We start from the raw sequence: 12958 nt of genomic DNA on the forward strand, positions 1-12958 counted from the left end.
AGACGAATAGGAGAGAAGACATGTCTGGATAAAATGGAGACAAGTAAACGTAAAAGAGATGATCCTGAAACAGTGGAATGGGAACACAGAAAACATCAGGTCTGGTGGCAGTGGAAAGACAAGAGATACTTAGCCTCTGATGATATCAGCAAAGGGGTGGTCTAGCTGCAACAGCAGGAAAGGAACAGAGGTTAAGACTCAGGATGTGTCTCTGAAGAAGCAGGCAGAAACACAGTAGAATAGGTATGATACAGGGAGGACAAAACAAGACCAAAGGAAACAGAGATGGAGAGGTATGTTGAGACTTTGAACACAGGAAAGATGGATGACAGTAATTTGTGAAATCTGTGAAATCTGAATTTTCTCTTTACTGAGTTGCCACTGTATATCAGGGACTGAAATGCAGAGAGGTAGAAGTGTCCAAGGCTGTGATAATGCAATCACTCCTACTTTGCCTTTTGCAGTTCTAGATGGGTCTTGACTTTGCTTTAATACATTTGCTATCAGTGCCCTACATCCCTTTTTTTCTCTGCACACAATACTGTCGTCCTCTGCGTCCAGCATAATCTTCCCCTCCCTATTCTGCAGCTTTCAGTACTCGCCCCCTTCTATGACAACGCCCCACACACTCCCATTCACACATGTTCTTTTCTCCTGTTGAGCTGTTCTTTCTGCCTTGTTTGAAACACCTTCTTTGTCTCAGCAACTACAGAGGCCACTTCCCTTTCCAAAATGGGAAGCAACCTGTCTCTGTGCTCTCCCCTTTTGCTAATTCTAATCTTTCTGTTACAGCTCCCTCCTGTTTCAGTGCTGGAAGTCTACTACAGTTCTGCTGAGAGTACCATCATCTCTCACACCAGTGCACAAGGTGAGGGCAGGTAAGGGGATGATCACAGCTTCTCCCATGCAGGGACCCACAACTCAACAGCCCCTCACTTACAGTGCGATTGACTCTCTGTAAGCCACTGCTGGGCAAAGCAGCCAGGGTCCGATAGTCCAGTCTCAAAGGTTCACTCGTGATATTCTGGAGAGGGGCAAAGGGGGGAGCAAAAACAAACAAACAAAAACAACACAAACACCAGGAAAAGATCAGGCCAAAAGTCAACTAAATCAACTATAGAGAGCAATTGAAAGGAAACCACCCCTAGTAATAACCAAGACCTTATTTCCAAACTATGCAGGCAGTTCCCACACTTGGAAGTGAACCTGGAAGTGTTCCAAACACATCCATAGGGAAACAGGATAGATGCTGGCCTTGAGAAAAACTGCTGGAATCATGCCACAATAGGCTTTTGGTCACCCACTGGTGCATAGATCCTCACCATTTCTCCTGCCCCAGTGTGCACACATCCGTTCCCTTACGGGAGGAGGAAAGCATATGATATACACACATACCAGATTGTTTTTTGTTTTAAATAGCATCCAGAAAGACTTCCAGTCTGGAGATGGAATTATTTGAGCAAGTGGTATCTTATCTCTACCTTAACTCAAACTCATTGTATACTTTTGTATTATTTTACTTTCCAGTTGAATTTGTTTGGCTTTCAAATTTTAGCCACTGTTTTTCAGCATTACTTTCTCAATCACATTAAAGACTTCTTCATTCCTGGTATCTTCTCAAGTCTTTTAGGGGGGGGTTAGGGGTGAGGTGAGAACACAAATTGAGGGGAATGAGTGCTTCCACCTTTAGATATTTTTCTAGCCTTTAAATCCAGTTGTGGCATTTTTCTGTGACTCTCCAACCCTCCCACCATGCTCCTCACCTCCGCCGCCTCCTCCTCAAGTTGCTGTGTGGCTGCCTCCCGCTCCCTACGCATCCACTCCTTCCATGAGACAGGACAGAGTCAGAGCAGCATCCAAGCAGTGCAGGCAAAGAGAGAGGGAAAGAGGTCAGCACCATGCTGGGCAATAATTTGAGGGGAGAACAGAGAGGCATGAACAGAACAGGGCTGGCACCAGGATGGGACAAGCAGAAATCCAGCACGAGCTGGGCCCAGGGAAAGAGAAGTTAGCACTCTGCATGAGCTGGGTTATTGCCAGCAAAACAAATGGGAACAGACACCTCACACAATACAAGCCAGGGTGTCACCAGAGGAGGGGAAGAGGGCAGATGTCTCTAAGATCCTCAGCAGGGCCAATCCTGGGGAAAAGGAAGGGGAGCTAAAGCTGCCCACACAGCACAAACCGCACATCACTGAGGGATAGGAGAAGACTGCTTATTGCTAGAACAGACATCTTGACAGAGCACAGACTGGGCAAGCTTTGAGGGAATGGAAAAACAAATCTAAAGAGCACAGGCCTTTCCTTTCCATCAAGGAAAAAGATGTAAAAAAAATCACATGCTTGTTAGTAGCATCACAGCCAAAAGGCTATACAAAGACAGAAATTGTAGGCAGGGCTTAAAACCATCTGGTTAGCACAGCACAGGAATATCATAAGAGTCACCAGTGACTAATCTCACACACCCTACTACAGCCTTGCCTCAAAATTGCAAGACGAAGGTAATAATATGTTAGTTGTCATAATGAAAGAATGATATCTGTGCATTTTGTGACTTTTCCCCTAGAACCTATGCTGCAGAGTAAGGGCTGCAGACAAAAAGAGCATAATTTCTCCATTCTATTGCGTATTCCAACCCTCTCGACTGCTCCCAAACAGCAGCACCCTGATGGTCCAGAAATCCCAAGGCTGCAAATACATCTGAGAAATGCAGAAGGGGCCACCTGAAAGTTCTGGTATGCACCTAGCTCGCCTCTTTGAAAACCTCTTTGCATTACCACCAGCAAATAATCAATGCCCCACATCACACCCCCAATCTCCAGACAATAATGAGAGACATGAGAAGGCAATAATGCTCTGGTGGATCACAGGACCCAATGGGATATTTAGGGATACTTATGCTAAAGTCTACACTAGAACTGGTTACGCATATTTTGGACAAGTATTATCTGTGAAACTGGATATTCAAACTCACAGCAATCTTTCAAGTTCAAATTTTTCATAAAAAGCAATCATAACACCACCAGTACTTTTTAAAATGAGAGGCAGCCAAGGCTACCCACTCAATCATAAAAGCTTTTCTGTCCTTTGGTGGTTATTTGTTTGTTTGTTTGTCTTGACAGTTTCTGGGTGTATTTTTAAGTAATCTCAGCATAAATTTTGGAAAAGCCTTTACCTACCTAAGACTGAACTAATGCAACCTGCTTAGACAGAGCCATATGGTTTTGAAGCGGGAATGGCTCTTGGTTTATCCAAAGGTTTTAGAAATGTGGGTAATGACTTCTAACATCTGAAGGCTATTAGAGAGCTTTCAGATCCATATGCTACCAATTTAAAACTGGTAGGAATATTCTTTGCTGCAACAGTAACACTACAAAAATAGTTTTTCTGAAATCCCAACATACCACTCTACTTTCCTTCCTAGGCAAGGAAGGAGAATTTTATATGAAAAGAATAAATCTTATCAAAGTTGGCTCTGCTCTGAGCAGAGAGCTGAACCAAAAGACCTGTATTGGTCCCTTTCTGCCTGAATTACTCTATAATTCTATATGGTCCACTGGAAGACTTCCCCTGTACGTATAGGTCTCAAACACCATCAGAACACTTTGCAGATCCTTAAGACAGACAGCTCTTATCCAACTCTTGCACATGGTGATGTCAATCTAACCAACCTTTATGCCATCAGAGATGAAAAAAGTTTCAAATGGGATCTGTAACATGCTGAAACCTGTTTGTCTCTCTGCTCCAGTCTTTCATAAAGTCATATTCCTGCATAGCCCATACCAGTCATGGACCAGAAGACAGGGTAGGATTATGTAAATATAAAATACATATATTTAATGATTACACACTGCATGACTGAAAGGTCATAAGGCTGTTTTCTTGTTCATTGTTCTGTACTATTACAGCCTGTGCCCATTATTGTTTTTTCCAAAAAAATAAAAAAATAAAATCTCAAATGTTAACTGAACTAGAAAGATAATCTCCATCCAGAACTGCCAACAAAACTGCGCTCTTGGAGTATAGCAAATGTAAAAACAAAAACAAAAACCACACACACAGAAAAAAAAAAAACAGGTTTGGTGAAATCCATTCAGCTGAGGAATTACAACTACAAATAGAACCTACAGAAATATTAAAGTAGATCTAAATTGGAAACCTGAAAAACTGCCTGCAACATGTACACACATTAATCTGCCAGAAGAACAGATTTACAACTGACAGTACTGAAGAATTTAATTTTCAAAAAGGATCTGACTGGATAAATTACAGTTTTAAGAAGGACAACTAGAAAACCTAAGTACTTGAGGGGCTTGTCTCTACTAATCTATTTCTGTGAAAGACTGAAAGAATGAGTAGAAATACAAAATTCTCATGACCAATCAGAAAAATGGCCATGTAAACTGAAGAGCACAAACTTCTGATTGATTAACAGGGTCAATTCTTCAAACTTGGTGCAACTTTGAGCTGTGTGTTCTCATCTTTGCTCAGAAAAGCTCTGTCTGATCATGGAGTGCTGTATACACAGAACTGATTAAAGGGGGACTTCCAAAATAATATGCCATTTTCCTCAAAGTTGCAGCTTTGAGAAAACCTTGGTCAGAAAGTACCTGCAGGTAACAAAAACAAACTCCACAAATAACAGTAAGTACCATCAAAGAAGTACACAGGAAGGTATGGCAAAGCCAAAAAGCAACTATGATAACTGAGAGGTGCACTATGGAGAGAGACGGCCCAAAGTTCCCCACGGCAATCACATTCAGGTAGAGGTAATCTGTGGCATTTTCCTTAGGGCTCACAGACTTAGCAGAACTGCTGTCAAGAACAGATTCCACTACATGAAAAGTCTCTCACCACTTTCTCCATTTCTTCTCTCTCCCACTGAGTTGCTTCTCTCACCATTTCCATCTCCTAGGAGAGACCAAAATTAGAGCCACTTCACCCAGTGCTCTCTCCTCACATGGAGCACCTGCAGCCTCATGAAGATTTCAGAGTCATGTCCTAGTGTATTCCTGATAAAAGTGCTGGGAACTGCTGATCCCATAAAAAGGAAGTCCATTATCCATTATACTGCAGATTCCATGCACTGAGGGAGAAACTTGAGATTTTTGGAAACTTTTTCCACTCTTCTTCATTCTCCCAGCTGTAGCCAGAATACTCACCTTTTGTAGGATCTCCAGTTCTTCAGGGCTTAAATCACGATCAATAGATGAGATACTTTCTAGGCTATTCTTACGCCCAATACCAGTAGCAAAAGGGTTTGCAATAATTCCTGGAGACATCTACAAAATAGAAGGGGAATAAAAATACAAAAAATTATATACCAGATGTAGAGTACTAAGACACTCCTAGGCAAGTCAGAACTGTTTCACAACTTAACACCTTATTTCAATGGTCAGTTACACAAGGAAATTGAGGGCTTAGAAAGAAGAATCTGAATTGAAACAGGTACAGAAAGGGGTAAGGTTACAAAGAACTGAGCACATAATCTAATCTAGTGAAGGTTTAAAAAAAAGCTTACTTGCTAAACTTCATAAATTTGATAAGGCACAGGCTTGCTATGTGTGTTTTCCTGTGGGGAAAGGTGATCTCCAATAGACAGAAATTTACTTTAAAAGTAACATCAGTCAGTACAAGAAAAAATGGGCATAAAATATACCAGATACAATTAGTTTGAAAACTACATTTCTAGTCAGTGCAGTGATATAGTGAAACAGTTCTGTAATCAGCAGAAGATATACAGCCTTAGGAGACTACTGATTTATGAACCAGCAATCACTTCCAGTTCATACAGCAGGAGACCAAACTTCGAAATGCGGGAACTATAAAAAAATCTACAGCGAAAGGCTGGAAAATATAGCAATCTTCTTTGCAGAACATGTGGGATCCTTACAGTACTGGTCACTACAAGGGCACCCTGCACTTCACTCTTTACCTCAATGGCAGCTGCAGCCTTGGGATCAAAGCCGTCACACACCAGCACCAAGAGTGTGTCACCCACACTTCGCAGTATCTGTACTGCTTCTGTATGCGTCATTCCCAGCAAACTCTGATGATTCACCTCCAGGATCCGCATTCCCACCTTCAGACGGCCATCCCGAGCAGCAGCCCCAGAGGAGCTCACCTACAAGGAATGGGCAAAATTGAGATTTTACGTCAGGAGTTAAGCTTAAGTAAACATGGAGACCATCAGGAAGAATGATAGAATCACAGAATATCCTGAGTTGGAAGGCACCCACAAGGATGATCGAGTCCAGCTCCTGGCTCCACGCAGGTCTACCCAAAAATTAGAATTCAGACCATATGACTAAGAGCATAGTCCAAACGCTTCTTAAACTTCGACAGGCTTGGTGCCATGACTGTATCCCTGGGGAGCCTGTTCCAGTGTGCGACAACCCTCTTGGTGAAGAACCTTTTCCTGATATCCAGCCCAAACCTCCCCTGTTGCAGCTTGACTCAGGTCCTATCGCTGGTCACCAGAGAAAAGAGATCAGCACCTGCCTTCTTCTGTGAAGAATACGAGGCTGGGCCATCAGAGGAACAGGAAGATGAAGATGAGGATATCCAAAAACCATCAGTAACTGTCCGATAGACCATGACTATATCACACACTGATTGGTTAAAGGGTCCATTCAGATGACTGAAAAGCCCATGTAACTGAGAATTCTAGAAATTCTGTGCAACTATAAGCCACACTTACAGTCCCAAAGCTGGGAAAAAAAAAACAAACAAGAAAACCTTGAAGAAAATAGGAAGGCCTGTAGCTTGTGTAGTCTTTCTATAGCTTGTGTAGTCTTTTAGCTGAAAAAAGACATGTAGCCTCAAGCTAGCAGAAGCAAGGAAGATAAGCGATAAAAGGTAAAAAACAAGACGGAGAAAAACAGCCCCAGACTGACCTATAGAAACCTTTTGCTCATTTAGGGGTCATTAGCATATTAAAATCACATCTACCAAAATGCTGATGTATGCTAATGTGATTTGGTGTGCCCCCTGCCCCCACCCCCCCTTCCTCTAATGCGCAAACTCAGTGGAGTTAAGTTAGGTGAGCTGTAATAGCCAATCAAAAGTAGCCAAAGATGAGTTTTCATAAGTTTGCTGTGTATAAATTACAGTGATTCGAGTCAGAGGTTTACTTGCTTTGCGAAAGATTGCCAAGCACCTGACTCTGCAGAGTTATATAATTAATTATTTAATTAAAAGACCTTCATGTGGATTCCGACTCTGTGTAGTTATTGGCATGCCACACCGGGCACAAGCCTACGGACAACACTAAGTATAAGAAATTGTAGATAACAAGCTATGATGGTTGTTAGCTTCTTTTTTTTTTTTTTTTTATGAAATAGTAAATCTCTAATTAAAATCACAGCCCTGTGGCCAGTCCTACTTTTACCAAGGATCCCTAAAGAACCTGCCTGTCCTCCATAGAGTTGGGCGACAGCAGCCAATTACTACAAAGGATTAACTGGCAGCTATGGAGTGTCCACCGTCCAGCAAGGACTCTCTACAGTAGGGGCAGAGTTTCCACCCTAACATATGAGCTAGAAAGGGAAATAGTGACATTAATATGAACATCCAAAGCAAGCAAGGGATGTGAAATTACACTCCTTGTCACTATGCTCCCTTGGTAAGAAAGAAGATGCAGTACTTTTTGACAAAGGTCAGGAGAAGCATAAGCTTATATATAGTATTTTGTTGAAAATAAAATGCGTGTTACTTCCTGGGGAAAAGCAACTTGACAAATGAGTATGCTCACAAGGAGTCACAAAGAAAAGGGAAAAATTACACACATGGTGCACTGCACATGAAGTACAGTCAGGAATTAATTCATAATGCTTTCAATGAAAGGAGGAAAATGAATGCATGTTTCAGTGGGCAGAAAGGCCACGAGCACTTGGGGGAAGCAAAAGAAAGAATGCAAGGCAAAATAAAGATAAAGATAGGAAATGAGAAAAGAAATTTACAGCTGTTGTAGAGGAGTAAATATGAAAGGAAACATATGTACATGCTTCAGTGGATGGAGAAAAAACTAAAAGAGACTTTGTGTATCCAGTGAAAAGTGGAGAGAGCACATGAAACAAATTCCCACAAGGATCACCTTTCTCCCTACCAGTCCTTGCATGCAACCAAGTTGAAGAATTTGTGGTCCGGTACCTTAGAAATGAAGATGCCTTCATCAGTGGGATCAAATGGATTTCCAGCATGACCTTTTGCTCCACCCCGGATGCTGATGCCCAGCTTCTCTCCTGGAGCCTTTTCAATGCATATTTCCTGCAAATACAGAAACAGTACTCCTTGTTTCTGGGTTAAGTTCAGGCTGGTATTGTTGAGGAAAAAGTTTCAATAATTGGCCATATTCTAAATATAGTGAAAGGGACCTGAATTGGTTTCACTCATTTGGCACAGCTTTTTTATGCGGCTCTGCCCTTTCTGTATTTCTGTCTCCTATTCAAGACCAGTCTTTGTGAAATCTGAGAATGATCAATTATGATCACAATATCATCATGGTCCTGGCAAGAGACCCTCCACAGCCCTCAACCGTGTATGTACTTATAAGAGAATGGATTCCTCCACAAAGGAATTACAGAATGTAATACAGAATGTAATATAGAATGATTTAGGTTGGAAGAGACATTAAATACCACCTATACCACTGTTCCATACTGACACGAATCAGATGAACGTATCTCACAGTTCCAACCCCCCTGCCATGAACAGGGACACTTTCCACTAGATCAGATTGCTCATCCAGCCTGGCCTTGAGCACTTCCAGGGATGGGGCATCCACAACTTCTCTGGACAACCTGTTCCAGTGCCTCATCACCCTCATCATGAAGAATTTCTTCCTAATATCTAATCTAAATCTACCTTATTTTAAACAGTTATCCCTTGTCCTATCACTACACTCTGATGCAAAAATCCCTCCTCTGCTTTTCTGTAGGCCCCCTTTAAGTACTGGAAGGTTGTTACAAGGTCTACCCAGAGCCTCTCTTCTCCAGGCTGAACAACCCCAACTCCATCAGCCTTTCTTCATATGAAAGCTGTTCCAGCCTTCTGGAACATCTTTCATATGATGTTCCAGAAGGAACATCATCTTCTGATCATCCTTGTGGCCTTCCTCTGGATCCAGAAACTTTAGCCAGAAGTTTGGCTGTATCCTAGACCCAGACTTCCAACTAGATAAGAAATTGCCTTCAGAGTTGAGCCTTCTATCAAGAAGAGTGCAGATTACCCCAGCACAATTACTCAGAACCTACCTGCATACCAGGTGGTGGTGGATCTCGTCTTACTAACACAGTCAGCTCCTGGGTGTTGGAGAGTAGGGCATTCACTGCTTCCTGGTGGGTAGCATGGCGCAGGTCAATACTATTCACTTCCAGAATCCTGTCCCCTACACGGAGTCCACTGCGAGATGCCAACCCACGGGGAATGACCTACAAAGAATCATTAATGTTACATCTAGAAAAGAAAATTCCATCTCTCCTTGGAGATACACCGATAGAGTCTGTAGACACACTTGAAAAACAGATGAACAGCAAGTAAGTGTTATGACTTCAGCAGGAGGAAGGTGTAAGGGCCAATTTTTATCATGTCCCGATGCTATCCTCCAACATCTTGAGGCATGTTTTGACTTCCACAGATAAAGTTTCCCAAGAGGTTATATCTGTGAAGAAGCTGCTCAGGTGCATTACTGTGTTACTGACTTTCAGGAAGCCTCCATAAAAAGGTCAGTTCTATCCTTTAAGCGCAGTGTACATGCATGTACATGTACTCCCACGCAAACTCTTTCTCATTTGGAGACTTCTGAAGCATTGGAAAAAAGTGCTAAATCACCAGTACCTTGGAAGTCAAGACAGTAGCCAGAGAGATACAAACTCAGCCTTAATGCCACAAAAGTTGAGCTGATGTTGCAAAGATTGAGCAAATGCCTTGAAAATTGTCCATACATCAAGACAGTAGGGAGGCTGTGACACAAGCAGAAAGGACACAGATTTTCAGTCATCTGGCAAAACTTGATAAAATTGGTACTGCTTATAGTACCATTTATTTGCTACTGGACAATGTTCAAATGGCATTTCCGCTTTTGTTGTTTAGGCCAGAAGTAGTCAACTAACCCACTGGACGATTATCACAGGTCATTATGCACCACTGCCTTCTGCTCAGAAAAAAAACTGTTTTAACAGTTATGTCCCACATGAATATCTAACCTCAATTTGAAGGTGTTCAGGGCTGCAGAAACTATGACCATCTTTGAAAATTTTCCCAGTGAATAATTATTCTTGCTATTTCAAACCTCTCCTCAGTTTTCACCCCAATATTGTCTGACCATTTTTTTTCCCCCAAGGTACAGTTTAGTTCTTTTTCATTAGGAAAAAGCACCCCTCGGTACTTCACAATTTCCTCCCTTCATTATATGACTTTTTTTTCAAGTTTTGAAAAATGTTTGTGGTTTGGAATAATCTTTGTCACTTTTATTTCCTCTTCTCCAGCTAAAATCTTTTGAAATTGCAGGTATTTCGACTGACTATGGATTTTGGCTTTGGCTTAGCCAGCACTGCCTTCAGATGAGTTTTGGTTCCCTTCACGGTCCCTAATTACATGTCCGAGTATCACTTGGATGACTGTTTTACAGTGGGAACTCACATTACAGTTCATTTATTATGATGCTCTTATGCTTTTCAAAGTTACTGCTTTCCAGAAAAAAATAGTGTAAAAGGGAAAACTGGTCTACACCAACTATATCTAGATGCAAAACCTCATGCTTAGCTACATTAAAGTGTATTTCTTTGAAGAGGAAAAAGTAAAGAGGAAAAAGTGACTTCCATCTTTCCTCCTCAATATGAATTACAATTGCAGTATATTTTTGTTCAGTTTCTTGTCTGCAATTTGAGCTTTACGTCCACACAGTTGGTAAGGCCGAATTGCATCAGGTCTGGTACAAATCCTTGCAAAATCCATATGGGAGCCCTCCCATTCACTGACATCCTACCTCTTGAAAACTGCCACACAGTTTGGAGTCCATTAATATGTTCTGTAATGTTATTACATGGTGCTAACTTTCAATTAGGTGATCATATAGTAATCATCTTGTAGGACTTTTTTTTTTTTTTTAATATTGTACTAACTCTGGCTGGGATGGAGTTAACTTTCCCCACATCAGCCCATTATAGCAGTGTGCTTTGCACTTGTAGCTAGAACAGCACTGATACCACACCAATGCTTTGGCTATTGCTGAGCAGCGCTGGCACAGCATTAAGACTCTCTCCAATTCAACTCCAAAGGCCAGTAGCCTTTGGGGTGGGCAAGAGGTGGGAAGGGAACATTGCCAGGACAGCAGACCTAAATCAACCAAAGGAATATTCCATAGCATATGATGTCATGTTCAGCAATAAAAGCTGAGGGGGATGAAGGGAGACGAATGGGGGGGACTCTCACTATGAAAGCTTTTGTCTTCTGGAGCAACTAGTACATGTATTGAGGCCCGGCTTTCCAGGAAGCGGCTGAGCATTGCTTGCTGATGGGAAATAGAGAATAATCTTTTTTCCTTTTGCTTTTGTGCACAGACTTTGCTTTTCTTTCATTAAGCTGCTTCTATCTCAAAAACCCACAACGAATATCAAGGTACTTCACCAATGAAAAATTTAACACTGGCACAAAATGAAGTAAGATTTACTCTAAAATATCATTCGATATGTTATGGTCTCATATAAGCTTTTTCACCTGAGTAAAACCTTTGTCATCTTTTCATTATTTTGCTCTGTCTGATGCCAGAATAAACAGGAAATAACTTTCTCACAGGAATTTTGAAAAAAATCAAATGTTTAACTGCAGCACTATTGTCAAAAGTGCATCATCTACCATTATAAATGGTAGACATCACTACCATTTACTGTACCAGGACTGACAGTGTTGAGTACAACTCAAATCTACAAAGAAGTGCTCTAGAGGGTATCTTGAGAGCTACAGACCAACAAACCTAACTTCTATTCCTTGTAAAATTATAGAGTCAAGAAAAAGTAAAATCTGTGAGCACATGGATAGGTAGCGTTTGTTGGCTAAGAGTTCTAATACTCTCACATCAAAATCCTTCATCTTAACCTCAATAATTAAACATCTCAGGATCATTCACTGCTAGGCTGCCCACACAGGACTTTACCTTTGAAATGAAGACACCTGGTTCATGAATCCCAAACGGATGGCTTGAGTGGTCACTGCCTCCTACGATACTGAGTCCTAGGGGACCACCGGCTTTTACAAGGTGTATTTCCTTCAAGGAACAAGAGGTAGAGTCACAGAGAATAAAGGATATCAAATAAAGACCACAAACACTGAAAAACATGGAGTCAGGGATGTTCTGTGTGAGTGAGCACAAAGTAAACTCCCACAGGCACAGGACAAGAGGGTTACCCATTACTTTTTAGTGCTCCAACAACCCAGTGAGCCAGCCCTCATCAGACTACCACTTTTTCATATGAAAAAGTACAAAGATTACACTATCCCATGTTCTAACAGACAGGCTCACCTCAATGGGATATTGATCCTCCAGGCTTTTAGACAGATGGTTCCTTTGCAGCTCCTTGCAGGAAGGTGTCTCCTCAGGTGGGCTCTCCCCATGGCTGGGAGGCGGTGGTGGGGAGTGCATGCGCACTCGTGGCACGCCTGGTGAGTCTCCCTCGCTGAGCTGCTCTGCACCCTCTCTCTCTACCAGCAGCACGATGGTGGGGGAGGATGCGGTAAGCAGCGCTACTGCCTGATCATGCCTGGCTTCTGTCATGTCTACCCCATTGATCTAGAACAACCCGCAAACTCAGTGTCAGACCATCACACGAGTACACCCTGTCATTTTAAGCCCTTAGGAAAGCACCCTAAGGGGCCCCAATTCTGTGAACACCTGCCCCTTCCCAGAAGTCTGTACCCAAAGCACTCTGTAACTTACCCCACTTCTTCCTATCTGGCAAAA

At 42.0% G+C, this 12958-nt stretch overlaps 1 protein-coding gene across 36 annotated transcripts in view; it reads right to left on the reverse strand.

The window, feature by feature from the left end:
* The window catches only part of SCRIB (scribble planar cell polarity protein), a 114520-nt gene that overhangs the window by 37859 nt on the left and 63703 nt on the right, over positions 1-12958 (reverse strand). For 19 of the 36 annotated variants that reach the window (XM_038175230.2, XM_038175253.2, XM_038175248.2 and 16 more), the window contains 9 exons: positions 12521-12787; positions 12155-12265; positions 9255-9431; positions 8152-8268; positions 5936-6124; positions 5163-5282; positions 4855-4911; positions 1764-1823; positions 941-1024 (listed from right to left, as the gene is read on the reverse strand). In XM_038175230.2, the coding sequence (XP_038031158.2) occupies positions 941-1024; positions 1764-1823; positions 4855-4911; positions 5163-5282; positions 5936-6124; positions 8152-8268; positions 9255-9431; positions 12155-12265; positions 12521-12787 (1182 nt within the window). The remainder of the gene's footprint in view (positions 1-940; positions 1025-1763; positions 1824-4854; positions 4912-5162; positions 5283-5935; positions 6125-8151; positions 8269-9254; positions 9432-12154; positions 12266-12520; positions 12788-12958) is intronic. The other 17 variants (XM_038175261.2, XM_038175259.2, XM_038175251.2 and 14 more) reach the window with 5 other exon arrangements.

Source organism: Anas platyrhynchos, chromosome 2, assembly GCF_047663525.1.
Source record: "Anas platyrhynchos isolate ZD024472 breed Pekin duck chromosome 2, IASCAAS_PekinDuck_T2T, whole genome shotgun sequence".
In the NCBI taxonomy this organism is placed as follows: Eukaryota; Metazoa; Chordata; class Aves; order Anseriformes; family Anatidae; genus Anas; species Anas platyrhynchos.